At 34.6% G+C, this 20,012-nt stretch overlaps 1 protein-coding gene across 1 annotated transcript in view; it reads left to right on the top strand.

The window, feature by feature from the left end:
- The window catches only part of LOC100374464 (methionine synthase-like), a 23,057-nt gene continuing 3,045 nt past the window's right edge, over window positions 1–20,012 (top strand). The window contains exons 1-22 of the mRNA XM_078008037.2: window positions 1–153; window positions 2,234–2,433; window positions 3,235–3,324; window positions 4,083–4,245; window positions 5,042–5,208; window positions 5,729–5,924; window positions 8,215–8,424; window positions 8,633–8,745; window positions 9,089–9,229; window positions 10,140–10,325; window positions 11,019–11,198; window positions 11,435–11,551; window positions 11,850–11,990; window positions 12,468–12,557; window positions 13,129–13,227; window positions 13,361–13,531; window positions 14,248–14,416; window positions 14,613–14,815; window positions 15,410–15,508; window positions 15,617–15,692; window positions 17,593–17,748; window positions 18,161–18,555. Of these exons, the coding sequence (XP_077864163.1) occupies window positions 108–153; window positions 2,234–2,433; window positions 3,235–3,324; window positions 4,083–4,245; window positions 5,042–5,208; window positions 5,729–5,924; window positions 8,215–8,424; window positions 8,633–8,745; window positions 9,089–9,229; window positions 10,140–10,325; window positions 11,019–11,198; window positions 11,435–11,551; window positions 11,850–11,990; window positions 12,468–12,557; window positions 13,129–13,227; window positions 13,361–13,531; window positions 14,248–14,416; window positions 14,613–14,815; window positions 15,410–15,508; window positions 15,617–15,692; window positions 17,593–17,748; window positions 18,161–18,555 (3,408 nt within the window). The 5' untranslated portion in view covers window positions 1–107. The remainder of the gene's footprint in view (window positions 154–2,233; window positions 2,434–3,234; window positions 3,325–4,082; window positions 4,246–5,041; window positions 5,209–5,728; window positions 5,925–8,214; window positions 8,425–8,632; window positions 8,746–9,088; window positions 9,230–10,139; window positions 10,326–11,018; window positions 11,199–11,434; window positions 11,552–11,849; window positions 11,991–12,467; window positions 12,558–13,128; window positions 13,228–13,360; window positions 13,532–14,247; window positions 14,417–14,612; window positions 14,816–15,409; window positions 15,509–15,616; window positions 15,693–17,592; window positions 17,749–18,160; window positions 18,556–20,012) is intronic.

The raw sequence follows: 20,012 nt of genomic DNA on the forward strand, positions 1-20,012 counted from the left end.
ATCGTTCTTCTTTACTCAGTCCGGCGGTGAATAAACACTGGGAGGATCGATCTCCATATATTATATATACCGGCTCTTATTATTAGGTAGCAAAACGTGTATATAAAATGCCACCGACCAGCATAATCGACATGGCTGGGGTTGAGATTACAGGTACGCAATAATGATTTTACTTTTATTTCTATATCTTACGATCGTGTAAAGAGTGCGTGTCCGCGGGAAATGTACACGCTTTTGGTACGTGCGTTCGGCCGCTCTGTGATCGTGAAGATGACGGTCACCACCAGGTTGCGCCGATATTGTAACAATACAGGTAGGCAAATAGCCGACTGTTTCGTTGAACTTTGTTCTTGGACTCCTGTATCGGGATGATTGTTTTTATTTCACGAGTTACCTTCATGGTCATGTATGTAAACAACACTCACTCGATCTATAGTATACGCTTGTCAATGTCGATCTCAAAAACATCTGTCATGGTACTAGCAGACGACATAAAATAAAATGATGCAACTTTTGATTTACTCTGATTCCATCCTCATTGCTCTGATCTGATTATAAGTAATCATGGCGGTCGGTTTTCCGTGATCTTGTAGTACATTTTGCTAGCCCAATTTAGAACATATTACTCTCAATTAAAACACAGTAGCTGCGGGTCCATTCATGCTCCTTGTGTTTAGCACATGACGTGCCCTGATTTTGAAACCATGTGCTATTATTAGTTTATTTTACGGCATGTATTAAGGAATATTAAGTTTAATGCACAAATGAATTAACCATAAGTGTGAATTAAGGACTAAGTGTCAATGTGTACCTTCAACTTCAAATGTTTTCAGGGTACAATCATATAGGCAAACAAATACAATGCTTGTTACTGGGTGATAATTCCTGATAAACTGGCTTCAAAATCACTTACAATAAAAAAACTTGTTCTGGTTCCAGACTGAGTTGATCTTCAATGTTTGTGCAGGGATTAATGATGCAGTGGTCATACCAGGAAGGGGACTCTCACTCAGTTGAGATATGTCTACACCATGATCTCATTTGTCAAATGTTGTAGTATCATACTTCTCTTGTAGTTGTACATGTATTACTTTTTAGTTTTTGTTACCCATATATTTATTGCTAATAACTGATAGAAATGATCTTTTTTTTTCAAAGATGCAATAATATATTACTATTACTCCTCAACAATAGTAATCTTCCCTGACAGGATGTAGAACTGATATTTACATGAACATGGCATAGTTTTGGAAATTGACAAATGCCAATAACAATACTGAAAGTTACAAAAAGTCAGTCAACTTTTTATGATAATCAGTGTGAAATATTCTTATTATTTCTGCCAAACACGAATTCAACATACGTAGTATTCAGCTCAGGCCATGTAATGATAATTTCAAAAATAGCAACATCAATGGTAGTATCACATGTTTTTTTAGATCAGCCAGTTTTTGGATATTTACATATCAGATGATATGGATATGAAATTGAAATTGAAAGCATTCTTGTGTACCCAAAATTTGAATCTTATTACATTTGATGGGTGCTGATTTCGCTATCACTAAATGTGTTCAGGCACAAAAGTCTGCACATGTATAGTTTGATCTGGGTTTTGTAAGTAAACCAAGACGCAAAAAAATACGGGCATATGCCAACTCAGCTCTGACCATTCCCACACTGGTTTCGATACATGCTTAGATTTTAAATCTACCTCGGGTACTAATATAAAAAGTAAAGAACATATTTCTATACACTTGTAGTTGTATGTGTTAATTGATAATGCAGGAGTGTTTGTCACGATTACAGGATCTTATTAAGAACTAGTGTTACCATTCAGTGCAGTGTTATCAATCTGGTGAGCTGCCCCCATAATATTACATCAGAACAATTACATTCATTTCCCATACAATTACTTTTGTTATCATTTCAATGCATTATACTTGCTGAGCCTATTTTCACACTGTCAAGTCTGAACAGATACACCTGTTACAGTCATGGTTCTAGTTTTGTTTACTTATTTGTCCGAATTAAATGTTTTTGTGAATAATTAATCGCATTACTTAATGCTTAGGTATATCACTTGAAATACTACTGTATCTTGCCTGACCAGAAAGTCAGTATAGAGATTTCTATGTGGTTCATCTGAAGATGTAACTTTTGTTAGTCTTTAATTGATGCATGAATCATCGTGTAATGAAAATAACATTTACATCCCCATCTTTTTTTTTTACAGGGAAGACTAAACTGTTAGTGGAGGCCCTGAAAGAGCGCATTCTTGTTTTAGATGGTGGTATGGGAACAATGATTCAGAATTGTAAACTAGATGAAGAAGCATTTCGTGGGGAAGAATTCAAAGACCATTCACACAATCTCCAAGGCAATAATGATTTATTGAGCATTACACAACCAGACATTATTTACAAAATACATAAGGCAAGTGTATTGTAAAATAAAGCTTATAGAACAAAGAGTACAAAACTAGCTAAGTATGGTGTAAATGAGATTGGAACAAGTTAAAGGGCGGCAGTCGTCGTGCGGTGTCTTGTTCGATATGGGACTCATAGCGACGTATACAACGTGTGTAAAATACATTGTTTATTTACATGAAATTCGAACATGTGCTGCGCAACGACCACCACGCTTTAACTTAATTGATTCTGTGTGAATTTAAGTGTTCGTAATTAGCTTGTCACCTGACACATTGCTAGTCTGACATAACCAAAAAAGTTTTTGTGTGCTCGTCGATGGATTCAGTTGGACGTAAACTTTGTGTTCAAATGTTGCTGTTGGCAAGGGTAAATTAACTATCAGCAACTATAGACCATATCCTGATTCTAAATTATAGTGCATTATGGGATTGTTAGTTCAGATTACACAAGCATGCACGCTCTGTGATTGATAGAGTTGTGATCGATTGTGGTTTGTTTTGGACATAACAATCCCACAATGCACTATAGTTTGTAATTATGATTTGGTGTACTGTATGTCAGTCTAACAAATGGCTTGTTTTGTTCATTTTGTGACAATATCTCTGATTTTCTGTTTTTTGTGAATATTTTTTTCCACATTCATTAGTTGTTTATATGATATCATTTAGTGCACATAATACTATTCTTGAAAAAATATAGTCAACAAATTTATTGTTTTCCCATCAGGCAGGGTAAGTTTGATAATTGTAGAACTATTTTGACTAATGAGTCTCTTGGAATATTAATATTTTGCTTATTACATCAGGATTATTTTGAAGCTGGGGCTGATATTGGTGCTACAAATTCATTTAGCAGTACAAGTATAGCCCAGGCAGACTATGGTCTGGAACATATTGTAAGTTACATCACACTTTTAAAGTTTCTCAAGATATCACTATATACCGGTATTTCTGATATTTCTCACAATCCCTGTAATCTGTGTGAACAATACATTCTTTAACCAAAATGTTACTGCGAACATTATATGTGTACTGTTTTAAAACAGTTTATTTTCAATGGCATTTAATTTCACTATTTTGATATTTTCAACAATATCCCTGAATTTCAAGTTCACAAACAATGGGGAACAATGAGTTCTATTATTCAACATGTTCATGTGGATTTAATTTAGCAGATTTGACTTAATAACGAAAATAGCCAAATTAAAAACCATTCAACAGTCCAATGGATATTTCTGATAATTCTCACAATTCCTGTGATCTGTGTGAACAATGTATTTCTTTACTGGGAGCCTAGTATTTAATATTGATAATCACCAACACTGTTGATGCACACTCTGACCTATTCGATATTGGTCACTTGCAATTTAAATATTTTAGTTTTTTAAAAGAAATTCTTACCAACTTCAATTGTTTGTGAATTGCTTAGTAAAATCCTAGTAAAGATTGACTCGTTGAAACTCAGAGCAAGTTCTGGTAGGAAAGTACCGGTATGTTGAATGCTAGAAAACATCTGCAAAAAAAGATGATGTACCATGCAGCTGTAAATGTACATAGCATATGAACCACTAGATTATATTTTATGACCCGATTATGTAAATGTGCTCATATCATTCAGTTTATGGAAATAACTGAGATATCATTTTTTATACAGGCCTACAGAATGAGCAGGTGTTCAGCTGAAATACTAAGAAGATCAGCGGATGAAGTTACGGCTAAAACTGGAAAGCAGCGCTTTGTAGCAGGTGGTCTAGGACCAACAAATAGAACGTTGTCAATATCCCCATCAGTAGAAAAACCAGAGTACAGAAATATCAGTAAGTTTACTGTTAGCTGTGATAATTCACCTTTCCACAGAGCCGGACAACATGTGCCGAAAAATACTTGATCTCGGTCTTGTTGAATGCTCGGGACCGAAACTCTGCATGTGTCGAGATTTGCTGCCTGAAAGCTCGCACAAACCAAAATCATGCCCTTGATGGTATATTTAAAAGAACATGTACTGATTCATACTAGTATGACATGACGGAAGGAAGTGCAGCTAGATATGGTTGGATGCTGTAGTAATGAATGAAATGAATGAAATGAATGCAAGCCTTGTTTTCTTGCATTGCTAAATCAACATGAAAAAATAATCTAATCTTCTTGGATATAATTTCAATATAATAATTTTTATTATCATCATATGCATGTTGTTTTCCATGTTTGGGTCAAATAACAGATCTAAGAATGAGGGCATGATTTCGGCATGAGTCGAGTGGGTCCCGACTAACGTGAATGCAACTGCTGTAATCCTTATGCAAACACAGATGATTAGAAATGTTGGCATGTGCCGAGATCCCATTACGTGAACGTAGCAATGATCCAGCATACAATAAAAATAGTACTTCTATTTGGGGATGCACTTCTAATAGTGCAAATATGGTGCCTTTCATTGATTGTATGCTTCTAATAGCATAAATATGGTCCTATACCTGCAGAGCTTCTCTATATTTCATTAATAACCCATTCCATCTAATAAATCTATCCCAGTGCCATTATATATACTAAGGTAGTACATGTAGTGTCATGTCAAAGGTCAAGTGTCATGTCTTGTTATTTGTCTGTTATCAGCATTTGATGAGATGGCCGATGCATATGCCGAACAGGTCCGAGGATTTATTGATGGAGGTGTGGATATCTTGTTAGTTGAAACAATATTTGATACGTTGAATGCCAAAGCTGCCTTGTATGCCATACAGAAGCTATTTGATAAAGAATACAAACCTCTGCCTGTATTTGTAAGTTATCACCTTGATTTTTTTTTATTATTGTGACCACAGTTTTCATTTCAGCATAATAAAATTGAGTTTAATTTTCTTGTAAAAGAAGAAATATATATTTATAATTTAATTTTACCAGATTTGATATTGTAGGATTACTTGCCAAATTTCAGTGCATTTAGCAAATTACAACACAGCTAATAATTGAGCCTATACAGTATTGGCCACACCTTCTTTGCTGCAACTAACATGGTGAAGTTTCAGAAAATGAATCATATTACTGTAGAATACTTTATTTTCGCTTGGAATTAATTTTCGCTTATAGGAACGATTCAGTGAAAATAAAATCCAGCGATTAAACCATTTTTTTCTATATTTTACATTCAACTTTTCAAAAATCAGTGAAAATAAAATCCATACAAAACACCTTTCAGTCTTTTCAGTGAAAATTAATTAAAGTATTTATAGTAATCATTCAGCAATCAACCATGGAAGAATATTAATTTAATTAATGCATTTCTGGTTCTTTATAATCAAGGTGTCTGGTACAATTGTAGACAAGAGTGGAAGGACGTTGTCAGGTCAAACTACTGAAGCATTTGTTATTAGCGTATCTCACGTGAAGCCGCTAAGTGTCGGATTAAATTGTGCGTTGGGTGCTACTGAAATGAGACCTTTCATCGAAGCGATTGGAGATGCTACAACTTCCTATGTTATATGCTATCCCAATGCTGGTGAGTTATCTATATCAATGATTGTAATGGACTAACCTTTTTACATTCATTCATAATAATTGATATTTTTTTAGTGTATAGTTTTCCCACAGGATGATTGATTTTTCGTTTTTCTTATGTAAGCTTTACCTTCTAGATCAGCAAACGCATTCTATATCTGTTAGGGGAGAGTAGGAAATCAAATGGGAGGTTCACCGCGGTAATCACCGCGGCTCTACGCGGTACACCGGGGAGAGCCGCAGACTGCTTATATTTAGGGGTCTCTACCGCGGTGGCTACCGGTACTGGTTGCAACCACGGTCGTAGGAAATATGTGAAATACGTTCTTAACAGTTTCCTTTGTGATTCCAAATAGCTGTTTTTAAATCGAGTAGGTTACGAGCATTGTTGGCATGGAAATACTAAGCATATGGTAATATAATCGGCCCACATATTTTATTAATATAAAAATCCATAAGTCCAATGCTGTATACGAATTGTTGCTGCGTGAAACAATGTTGTATTTTATGCATGTATTTATCACCAATTCCAAGAGTAAAAGTCGTAACTTTCGAAGGTACAAGTATTATGACTTGTCCATACATTTCACTTATGTTTGTTACACTTGAATGAAGTCTACTACATGAGAAGACTGTTATTTATGAAGTTTTAAATAGCTGAGCTTTCCTGATTCGAGCCTCTTGTTGATTTGACAACGGTGGGTATCATTAATGTTTATTCTTTGCCAGTATCGCTTCCAGACAAAAAAATCAAGATCGATAAACAAGAAATGGACGAACTAAAATGTCTTCTGTGTTTCACGTGCGACACGATTATTAAAATAAAAACAGAGTTAAGCGATCATGTACGTTCTATAAATCTAACCTTGCACACATAATCTTGTATTGATGTGTTTTTTGGGGGGTCAAAAACGACGTTGCCTTTCAATTAACTCTTTGCGTTCATGGTATTTGTGAGAGTTTATCGATTTTTTGAACAAATGTTAAGTAACTGTATCGTTTTGCGTCAAACTGGGTGGCCCGAATTTAAATGTCAGTGCGTGAACTTATTGAGGTCATTGTTCATTGCTGCACGAAATTCAAACACGTGGGGGTTATTAAAGTTCAGTCGAAATGTACGTGAATAATGCGATCGAAGTGCGCTGTGAATTTATTATAGAAAAAGTTAACATTACGCATGATATTGTATGTTATTGTATGGTTAATATTACATATTCACTTTAATAGCCCGGGTTAGTGTCACAACAATAATAAAAATAACTTAGTTTGCGTAATTATTATAAAAGCAATACATTGCAAAGTTGAAATATTTAGAGCCCGTGCAATACTGTAAACATATTTGCGTTATTAGAAAAGCAGCACACTAAGTAAATGATGTTGAAATATTCAAAGCCAATACAGAGTTGGATACAAGTTGTGTTATTACAGTACCGCCGGATATAATAACAATTTTACGACGCGCGGACCAAGAAAGAAAAGGGTTGCTAAGGTAACGTGCCAGTTCAGTGCGTGACTTGGGGTCAAACTTCAGTCATCACACACTTGATGTCAGCATCGCCGCGTAGGAAGTTTCGCAACGTACTTGAAGTTCAATTGTGCCCCAAAATGATGTCGACGATCACTCAATTGTCGCAGCGCATGTTGTACCAAGTCCATGATACACCCTGTTTCGACTTTGGCTTGCTTTTCCTTCTTAGTGCATGTATTAAAACACTTTGAATTTATACTTATGCGTGATTATATTTGGTCTACATTAATCTTTCTAAACATTTTCTGAGACCATGCATGATATATATTCACAAAATAATGCGATCATATTTTACATTATGTTGATCTCTACGTCTTTCTGGATAGTTTTGTGATTTTATTCCAAGGCTCAGGCAAATAAAATAATGTCAACTATTATAGACTAGTTTCCTAGCTTTTGGCTCAGCTAAATTGGTTTAATTGTTCATTAGAACTTTGTGATCCTTTTAATTTCCCAGTTCTTTGTGTTCATTAATGGTCTTGACAATAAGTGTGAATTGCTGTGCGAGCCCACCGCGGACGACCGCGGTCTGCCGGCGTCAAGGAATCTATGCATAAATTTGCATAAAATGCGGTCGACCGGCGAGCACCCACCACCGCCGCGGTAATGACCGCGGTGCACCGCCCGTTTAATTTCCTACTCTCCCCTTAATCATAGTATTAATAAATACACCAATGAGTGTGGGTTTCACACACCACTTTGCAAGCCCTTGGTTAGGTTCAACAAAGCACTTGATGATTGTCATTCTCTGTTACTCACACAGGTTTACCAAATACTTTCGGTGGTTACGATGAGACGCCTGAAGTAACGGCTTCGCATTTAAAGGCGTTTGCCAAAGATGGTTTAGTTAATATTGTGGGTGGTTGCTGTGGGACTACGCCAGCTCATATCAAGGCCATCGCTGAAGCTGTGAAGTCTTACAAACCTAGGGTGCCTCCAAAACAATACCTAGAAGATCATTTATTGCTGTCAGGTAAATAATGAAAGGTTGATCACATGACCATATTGATAGGTCTAAATGTCAGAAAAGTAACACTCGTGTTTATTTAGTACTGCGTAATACAATATAAAACTCATCCAAGTCTTTTTCAGCATAACAACATTAGACTTGCTGTACATATGTTGACAGATGTATAATAGTACCTGATAATATTGCATATTTGTATTGTTGTCTTTTTCAGGGCTTGAATCTGCTAAAGTCGGACCACAGTCATTGTTTGTTAACATTGGCGAGCGTTGTAATGTAGCTGGATCTAAAAGGTTTGCCAGGTTGATCAAAGACGGCAAGTTTGAAGTATGTATCTCTCTTGCTTAGTTGTTGTATGTCGCTGTATTTCTCTGTGTTAAACGTTTTTTATAATAGTCCAATAATAAACATTTTTCTCAAGGTTATCACTATTTAAAAAGTATTCTCAAGAAAATGCAGTTTATGGCATTTTGTGTTTTACTGCTATAAATGTTTGTAGTTTGATGATTTAATAATAATGACAGGAAATTCAAGTGAAATCCACCAAATGTCCTAAAAACCCAGGAATATTGTTACTGCTAAAAATGTTGCAATTTTCAGACTGGCAAATTTTACAAAATATTTTTTGTTATGCAAATTCAAACTAATACTATTTTTTTTTTTTTTTAAGGATGCATTATCGGTTGCAAAGTTACAAGTTGAAATGGGTGCTCAGATTCTTGATATAAATATGGATGAGGGAATGCTTGACGGTGAAAAGTGCATGACTAAGTTTGTTAATTTGATTGCGTCAGAACCAGAAATATCAAAGGTAAGAATGGTATAGGTTGGTAATATGTGTGACTTTTTAGACAGGGGAGAAATGAGATACAAATGTATTAAAAGTGCTGTTTTCTCAAAGAAATGTTGAGAGATTATATTAGGCCAAAAAAAAATTGTTTTGTTGCGCTCAGCGGCCGACCGGAAAAGATGAAATATCGGGTCGCGTTTTTTTTGTTTTTTTTTAATAGGCTCAAATATTAAAAACTCACCATTTTAAGCAGTAAATTTGTGTTTCCTCTAAAAATTAACGATCCCGGACCATTGTTTGGTCCTCAGGATCCCCCGGGGAATAAGTGGCGACTTTAAACCTAGGGTTGATCTGTATTTAAATACAAAATACTGTGTTTAATATCTAGCATGCGTTTGATTGATTCCCATAATCTCGGCTATTTACGATACCCTTAGTTTTCACGAGTTTAAAAAAAAATCTTACCGACCGACCCAATTTTTTTTTTTTTTGTTTGGCCTTAAGTTAATAATGTGATGAACAACAGTTGTCCAATACCATATATGCTATATTAGTAGCACATGCACTTTAATGTAAAATACTTTATTTTTGCTAGAATTTATTTTTTGCTGGAGAAAGGATTTTTCTTCCCCAAAATATGTCCACATGAACCCAAACGAATTGTCAAATCATTCAAATTCCTAGCAGTGAACATCTTACATGTACAGTATTATAAAATTGAGTAAATACCATGCTGATTTGCAACCACCCTAGAAAAAATCTTATTGTCCATCAAAAAATGGTAATTTTCTTTTATTATTAGCCCATATATTAAGGCAACAATGATCAAAACTGGGTACCCTATCAACTAAAATATTTAAGCTCGAAAGAATTGCTATTGGAAAAGGATTTAATACGTTCACTGAAATATCCCACTATGATTTTGTTTTAGGTTCCCCTATGCATTGATTCTTCCAAGTTTCATGTCATTGAGGCCGGGCTGAAATGTACACAGGGCAAGTGTATTGTGAATAGTATCAGCCTCAAAGAGGGTGAAGATGACTTCATAGAAAAGGCTATGGTTGTTAAAAAACATGGTGCTGCTGTTGTTGTCATGGCGTTTGATGAACAGGGACAGGTGAGTAACTTGTATAGGTGGTCTGTGGTCTCTCGCAAATGTGGGTCTGTTTCCCGTAATACACTTTAATATAACTGCATATTGCAGTGTATATTGTGTCCTTGAGGCTGAGAATCGCTAACACAGATGCTTAAAGCCCACAATCCTAGAGCATATGTTACAGGATACGTTCTTGTGATTTGGCACCAGCTGTTACGCTGCTTGTGTACAAATTGTACAAGTGTAATAACATGTGCAGTCAACGATTGATAAATAATCGTAAACATTAATGAATAAATATCTTTCATTATGCATGGCTGATTTGTAATGCTGACTACTACAAGTTGGCTCCACTGGCAATGGAACAATGCAGAGATTTTCTATTGCCATTTGATTTACTTGTCATGCTAATTTCAATCACTAAACATTTTCAATTTGAGACAAGTGAACGTTGACAATATTTTTAGTCCCTTGTAGAAGTTCAGTTTAAAATTTACAATACTAGCATCCATCAACCGATGTTTTGCCAAGTCTTATTAATTAAGACTCCCTATGTTTAATGCTCTTCAATTGTGTGCCAATATGTAGAATATTTGCCTTTCAAAACTACCAAAATATTAGTTTTTCAAAGCGAGTAAAATTTAGCCATATTAAGGGTTTTTTTTCTTCATTTAATCAATTTGTCCTCTCATAAAATAATTGATTTTATTCCAGGCCGTGGACGTTGACAGAAAAGTTGAGATTTGTACAAGATCATATGATGTTCTTGTGAATAAAGTTGGTTTTAATCCCAATGATATTATATTTGATCCGAATATATTAACCATTGGTACAGGTATCGAAGAACACAACGTATATGCTATTAATTTTTTAGAAACTATCAAAGTGATTAAGGTGAGAATTAAATTGTGTTTTAGGATCAACATTGCATGAATTAACAGAATCTTGATTTATCAAAAGTGTGAGAATGTACTTTATTCTAAATTGCAGTATAACTACATCTTGATTTAGCTATATGCTAAAATAACATGCAAGAATGTTTTACATTATTTTGGGGCTGAATTTTAATTGCCATTTATCGAATTATTTGACAACAAATAGAAAGTCACATTTTTGTCTCCCCTTAATAGCAAACTCTACCTGGAGCGAGAATCAGCGGTGGTCTGTCCAACTTATCATTTGCATTCCGAGGTATGGATGCCTTGAGAGAGGCGATGCACAGTGTCTTCTTATACCATGCTATAAAGGTGAGCAACCACTGTTCCTCTAAACACTTCATCTTCTGAAAGTCTTCACGAATACACGTAGCAAAAATCAATGGATGAAAAATTAGGACATGTGTTAATATGGTTTGCAAATGTATAGAACAAGTGGCTTGAAGATCAGGTTAAATGTACACAATTTTGATAAAAACAACATTCATAAGGTGTTTTATATTCCATCAAATTTTGAATTTACATCCATGTAACAAATTACTGAGTAGTTTTGGTGCAATAATTTTCAGTAACTTTTCAAATCCTAAATATTTTGATATTTGTTTTGCAGGCTGGTATGGACATGGGTATTGTCAATGCTGGTAACCTTCCTGTCTACGATGATATTGAACCTAGTTTATTGAAATTGTGTGAAGACTTGATATGGAATAAAGATCCAGATGCAACAGAGAAATTATTAGAATATGCTCAGGTTTGTATTTTGATTTTTAGTCCCCGCTCGGAGTCATATTTCAGAGTTCGTTGGACCGATTCCGTTCATTCTTTGCATGTGCCTAGTACCTTATGTTTTCATTCAAACTTGGTACATAGATTATTCATGTTAGGATACATGCCCAGGACAATTTCTTTCGCAATTTGATAAAAGATGGCCGACTTGCAGGCATCTTGTTTTTTTTTTAAATGTGGACATGCTTTGTCAGTTTGACATTGCTATTAAGTCTTACCTGGATTCCTCTCATTCCCAAAAAAATATTGTCAAATTAACCAAAATATTTTTTGAGATTAACAAAAACCAGAAGTTGATTTAGTAGTTGTCTCATTCCAAATGTTGAGTTGATTGTCGTCAAGTCTCATTCCTGAATATAAGCCAGAAAACATAAGTGTGCTATAGTGAAATCTCTACATCTACTTTTTATTCACACTGTTCTTATGTTTGTTTCTTTTCCAGTCAATGAAGAAAGGTACAAAGAAGATTGTGGACATGGATAAATGGAGAGAAGAGGATGTTGAATCGAGATTAGAACATGCTCTCATCAAGGTGATTGTGTCAGTTTATGTGTTTGAAAAAGTATTTAAGCATAATTTGCAGACTTACAATCTCACTCACTTACAAAATACAGGTATCCTCGGGGGCGGACATCCGGGCATTTTCACCGCCTGGCAACCCGCGGCGGTGAAAACAAAGGCCCAAAACTCACAGAAAACGGTACTTTGGGATGATTGTTGAGACTCCCCTGAACAGTGTAACAAGATTAGCCCTACGTGTGTAACATATATAAATTTGGTTGTTCGGGATTACTTCAAAGTTGAGTTTGTGTTGTTTTCTCGAATTTTCACCGGCTCGACTGGCGTTCCACAGCAGCGTGCACAGAGCCCATAGAAATGCATGGTACAATGGTGCGCGTCTTAGCAACGTGGAACGTCTGTGACGTAGCTCCGCCCCCGAGGATAACAACAACTCCTCTCCAGATCTATGCTTTTAATTTCTTCTTCCAAAACATTAATGAATATAAAACCTTTTACAAACTCTGAAGACACCAATCTGCTGATTATGTTAGAAATTATCTTTCAAGTCTTAGTTTTAACATGAACTTTCTGTGCATCTCCAGGGAATTGATAAGTACGTTATCGAGGATACGGAAGAAGCCCGCCAAAATAATATACGATATCCTAGACCGTTGAACGTCATTGAGGGGCCATTAATGAAGGTAATTTACATAAAATGTTCTTGTAGTTTTTTCTTTGGTAAATAATATTGAACTTGCAATGTGTTTAAATACAAATTGAACATGAGACAAATCGTTGCCTTGACTACGTGTAATTCTGTCTACTTCATTGCAGGGTATGAGTATAGTTGGTGATTTGTTCGGGGCAGGCAAAATGTTTTTGCCGCAAGTTATTAAGTCAGCAAGAGTTATGAAGAAATCAGTCGGCCATCTTATACCATATATGGAGAAAGAGAAGGAAGAAATGCTGGCAACAATGCAGATAGACGATCCTAGCGCTGTTCTGGTAAATACTGTTTTAATTTCGAGTGAAAATTTTGAAATTGTGTAGCAGTGAAAATTTGGTTCTGAAGACAATGTATTGTAAATAAAATCACAAAGATTGCTTGCCATGGAAATTAAACTGTTTGGTCAGATTTTCATAATCACCTTTATTAAAAATGCTTTTCTAATAGGGCAAATATGGTATAAGTTTACTTTAAAGGTGGTGGTCATCGTGCCACACATATGTGGTATTTGTATTCTATATAAACAAAAAATGGTAATTATTGCGCAGATCAAATTGCACAGAAAATGATACACTACCAAAGTTAAAACTCTTTGAGAGCCAAATTCAATTTCAGGCACCATTCAGAAAATAGTTCCATTTAAAGTCTGCTCTATTCCACATAAAATGTTGTGAAAATTTCAAATATTTCGATCAAAAGCTAGAAGTAATGTAGTATTTTATCTGTTTGGTTCAAAATTAAGATTGAAATTGGTGAAAATTCCAGAATGATGAACAAGTTTTTAGCAAAAATAAAAATTGGCACTGAAAGGGTAATTCCTGGCTGGTATGATTAGAACATGCATACCATGACACTTTGAAGTCATATTTTTTTATTCATAATATACTTGTTAGAAAATATGAGCAAAACGACGTGTTTAGCCGATTTGTGCATCTAATAGGTATGATATGCGACAACGTATTTCTAACATCTTCCCTACTATTGTTTTTTACAGGATCACTACGTAGGGACTGTGGTTATTGCTACTGTTAAGGGAGACGTGCACGATATTGGTAAAAATATTGTAGCCGTTGTGTTGGGATGTAATAATTTTAGAATTATTGATTTGGGTGTTATGACACCATGTCAGAAAATAATACAAACGGCCATTGAACAGAAAGCAGGTGAGATTATTTGACTAATAAGGAATTGTAGAAAAATTCATAAAATGTGCAAAATGTTACAGCAAAAAAAGAATTTAATGTGTTAAAAAGCATTTAAAACTAAATATGTAGACAAGTTGGTGAGGCATGACATATAAAAAAATCACATTTGGATACAACAAACCGTTAAATAAACCACTAAATCTATGATTTTCAGATATTATTGGATTATCTGGACTGATCACGCCCTCGCTAGATGAAATGATTCACGTTGCCAAGGAGATGGAGAGACAGGGGATCAAGCTTCCTCTTTTAATAGGAGGAGCAACGACTTCCAAGACGCATACTGCAGTGAAGATAGCTCCCAGGTATACCTCGCCGGTCATACATGTTTTGGATGCCTCAAAAAGTGTGGTTGTGGTAAGAAAAAATACATTTTTTATTTATATTTTTCCTTTTGATCACTAGTTTCCTCTTTTTATCACAAATTCACAAAATAGTCTGTTTATAGTCTTGCACTTTCCTTCAGAAGAATAGGACAAAAATAGCCAAATTCTTTTGAGTTAAAACTCTACTCAAATTCTGCCTGTTGGCACCAAAATTTACAGTTGATTTCCAGAAATATTGAAGAATATGAGAAAAAAAGTGCAGACAAATTTGGGCGAGAAAGTCTGGTGGTGAAAAGGTTAATGAGTGATTTCTTCTGTTGGCATCACTTATATAAGTTGTACCTGTTGGCATCACTTATATAAGTTGTACTGTTGCATTCTCTGTTGTACAAGGAATAAATAATAAGTACCGGTATTGTTAAAGTTGCATTATCCTCTAAATTATTTGAATTTTTGTCATATATGTAGTAAAATGATCCTTGACTCGAAATGAGTTATGCGTACAAATCTTTTAGATGCAATCTTAAATTATTACTGGGTACGTGCATAATTTGGAAAATCAAATCTCATTCATAGTATACCCGGTACCAAGTTTTCATTTCATGCATCTTTTTACTTTCAACAGTGTTCATCGTTACTGGATAAAACGCAATATGATGAATTTACTGAAGAAATAGCTGAAGAATATGAAGAAACAAGAGAAGAACATTATAATTCACTTCAAGTAGGATAAATTGATAGATCATAAAGCACATTATTTGCTGAATTTCGATATTTATTATTTTGTTACCAATCTTGTTGCATTTATGCATTTATTAATATTCTTTTCTAGGAGAGAAGTTTTGTCACTATTAGTAAAGCCAGAGAACTGAAATTCCAGATTGATTGGCAGTCAATGCCTAGTCCAGGTATGTATGATTTTTACCTTGCCCGTAACATCAAAGATAGAAGGGAAATGTATATTAAAGGAAAAATGTCTGTCTGGCGGCGTTGTCGTTGTTGTTGTCGTCGTCATCTTTAATAGTTGTTATTGTGTGCACAATAACTTTACTAATTCTAATCCAAACTTTATCACACTTGGTCACCTTATTCATCAGTATAAAGTCTTCCCTGAGTATGAATGACAGATGTCCTGTATGAAAATATCATGCAAAAATTAAGAAAATCTGTTAAAATATTTTGACTGATCACTGGTGATGCACATTCTAAGGTCACTGTTCTCAGTGGAAATATGCATTGTTGTCTGTTCAATGAAGCAAATCATTTATCTTGTAATAATATCTTTGGTAATGTATCTCCCATATCCCATGGGAATACTATACTGGGTTTCAAAACCAACTCATGGGGAGTTTTTGCACAGTCTGATACACATTTGCAAACCAAAAATCTTTACAGAAAACAAGTTGTGAGAAAATCAATATAAGCACTCTTATGAATTGGGTGCCAAACTTTGATCAAGATCTGAAGCTAATAGAAAATCTGTTTAGTCCAAAGTTATCAAATCAAAAACAATACATAAAAAAATACATAAAAAGCAAAACGTTGCATCCACATTTTGAAAAGAAAATTGTACTCAAAAATAGGTATTCTGTATTTGACAAACAGTTCATTTGACAAATGAAAATTCACAGGAATTTGTTTCAGCTACTGTGGAATACTATATTTTCGCTTGGAATTAATTTTCGCTATTTTCGCTGAAGGAATGATTCAGTGAAAATAAAATCCAGCTAAAATAAAGTATTTTACAGTATTAGAACAGAATGATAGAGCTTTTATAATAGTAATTTAAAAACGCACTTTAAAAACAAAGATTGCAGTGTTTGAAGATGTAGATTCTCTGGAGGCAAAAGTACTGTTGACTTCCTCCTCCACTGGTCACCACCTAACTATTTAAGTTGATTTGCATACAAAGCAGAGCTTGCATCAATATAGCTATTTATAGAGGGCATTTTTTTTTTTTTACTTTTCAAATAATACAGTAGTCACACAATGAATATAATAAGGCAGTTCATATTTGTCCCAGTGAATCATTAATTTTTAACAGACACCTGTACAAAATACTTGGACAAACGCCAGCTAAGATTTTCTGTTATCTTGCATGATTTATGAATCTATTCACGTCTAAATGCAGCACTTTTTTTATGAGATGCGGCATTTGTTTTTATAATAACAAATCTGAATTACTTTGAATAAAGCTCGAAATTATGTCCCTTAAAATAATTAAACAAATTAGGCACCAATGTTTTTGTAATATATTTACATCTATCACAGACATTCGGTAAACTGCTTTCCCAATGTTGTTTCAACCCCAAAACTTGTTTGTATTCAAAATTAATTATGACAATGCATATTCATATTGAAACAAACTATGATAAAGGGAATAATATTTATATATAACAAAGGGCAAGGTCAGCAGAGTTCAACTATGTTGATTTCTCTTTCAGTGATTTCTATTTTAGCTGTGTAGTTGAAATTAACTGCATGTACCAGTGACATTTAATAACATAATACAGAAATCATAAAATATTTTGTGTTGTGAGAAACAAAGAAAATCAGAAATGTCCATTTATTTAACCATTCCATGACTTTTTTAGAGCACTGCTGTATCTGCTCTATAAAAAAATGAAACTTGTTTCAGTTGATCTAGAATACAATAAATGTAATTTTTGGTTATATGTGCTCCTGATAGAGAAAATATGGTAATTATTTTGGGTAATGATTTTTGGCATAACAGGTTTCATTATCTTTTAATATACCGATATTCATCAATCCTGGTGTTCACTGTAATACATTATGTTTATTGTTTAGTAACGCCAAGTTTCCTTGGACTGAAGACGCTTGACAACTATGACCTGTCATTACTTGTGCCGTACATTGACTGGAAACCGTTCTTTGATGTTTGGCAGTTGCGTGGTAAATATCCCAACAGAGGGTATCCCAAAATATTCAACGACAAACAAGTTGGTAAGTAATGAAAATTTTCTTCTGAATGGCTAATAATCATCATCATAAATCATACATGAATTATTGAAAGCTTCTTATTACATCATGGTTCTTTGTAGCGACCATCCATGGTCTTTATGACAAGTGTTCAAACACAGGTTGGACGGTACTGGAGAACATTGTATCATTGTTCCTGGTAAAGATATGTTTGTGCTAATACCAAAGACACTTTTCATGATCCTGACTACATGTTGTCATGCAAAGTTTCTACAACATAATCTAAATAATAGTGTAAAATCTTTAAATTGTTGAAATCGGCTACCCGAGATTGCCTTGACACCGTAACTCTCAACTGCCAGTTTACATATTGATTATATATTCTTTATTCTTACTATCGCATATTTCACATTTGTTATTTTGTATCATTTCATAGGAGAGGAAGCGAAGCGGTTATTTAACGATGCACAGGATATGTTAAATAAGATTATAGACAATAAACTCATAAAAGCCAGTGGTGTGTGCGGATTCTGGCCTGCGTGTAGCGTGGGTGACGATATCCTCGTTTATAAAGAAGATGTCATGCCACGATGCGGTGAACCAGTGTCTGTATTCTATGGACTACGACAACAAGCTGAAAAGGAATCCAACGACCCGTATGTCTGTCTTTCTGACTTTGTGGCACCTAAGGATTCAAATGTACGGGACTATATCGGAGGTTTCGCAGTATCTGCAGGATTTGGAGTTTCTGAACTTGCGAATAAGTATGAACAGGAGCATGATGATTACAATAGTATTATGGTTAAAGCATTGGCTGATAGGTTAGCAGAGGTATGTTTTATCGGCCGTTTATGTATAAATGATATATTTGTGTACATGCACCTGTGCCTGTAATTATGATTGTACTCTAGGTTTTTTTTCCAAAAAGATGTAGTCGTTTCTGATCAGTTTAAGATGTATAGGTGGAGAAATAATCTACCTAATTTTAAATTAGAATGCAAGGTCAGGGATATTTTGAAACTGCTTAATTGTCAAAGAATACACATGTGGGGCCATTTCTCAGAAATGTACAGGTAGGTTTCAATCATGCTTAGTTGCACATGCAAAGCATAGACTTATTTGGGACTATTTCATTAACATTTGATGGTTTGAATTTGCACGAATTGAGGTAAATATTTCATAAATGTTCAAATATCAATGAGCTTCAGCACGTCCAAGTGCTGACAGTCATTTCTGATTCCAATTCGATGATGTGAGTTTCCTTTGCTAACACGATTTGAATAGTGTTTTCAATAGATTCGTTTCTGTTCTGATTTATTGTGGGCCAGACTGATTTGAAACAAGGCAAAAACGTTCAGTGAATTGTGCTTTTTTTCTCCCACAATGCAATTCAGAACAATCATGTACATGTGAGTCACAAAGTACGTCACAAGACAAAACCCTCTATAAACTTTAACACGCAAGGTTACAATTTTTTGACTCCCGTGTGCGAAGCACAAAAGGGAGTCTTTGCAGTTACCCTGTCTGTATGTCTGTATGTCTGTATGTTTGTATGTCACTTTTTTTGTTCCACCGTTATCTCAAGAACCACTAATCAAATTTTTATGAAACTAGGTACATAGATGCTCTGGGATAATGCGCAGAGTTGATTAGGTTTTGGTAAAAATCTATGAAAATTAATTACCTAATTTGCATGATAATTAGCTGATTTTTAGCTGTTTCAAGACTGTTCCACTGATATCTGAAGAACCACTCATTGGATTTTGATGAAATTTGGCACATGGATGTTCTGAACTAGTGCGCAGATTTGATTAGTTTTGGGTAAAAATCTGAATATTAATTACCTAATTTGCATGATAATTAACTGATTTTTAGCTGTTTCAAGACTTTTCCACTGATTTTTGAAGAACCACTCATTGGATTTCAATGAAACTTGGCACATGGATGCTCTGAACTAATGCACAGATTTGATTAGTTTGGGGTAAAAATCTGTTAATATTATTAATTACCTAATTTACATAATGATTAATCAATTTTCAGCTTTTCCACTGATATCTCAAGTACTAATCACAACATTTCAATAAAACTTGGTACATAGGTGTCCTATGACACTGCACAGACCTGATGGTTTTTAGGGTAATATCAATACATATTAATTACCTAATTTGCATAATTAATTAACTTTCAGCTTTTGATATTTCGAGTAGTAATGATCACGATTCAATGAAACTTGGTACATAGTTACTTGAGGACTGTGCAGAGACCTAATTAGTTTTTTGGTAAATATT

This window comes from Saccoglossus kowalevskii, chromosome 2, assembly GCF_978046115.1.
Source record: "Saccoglossus kowalevskii chromosome 2, keSacKowa6.1, whole genome shotgun sequence".
NCBI classification, from domain to species: domain Eukaryota; kingdom Metazoa; phylum Hemichordata; class Enteropneusta; family Harrimaniidae; genus Saccoglossus; species Saccoglossus kowalevskii.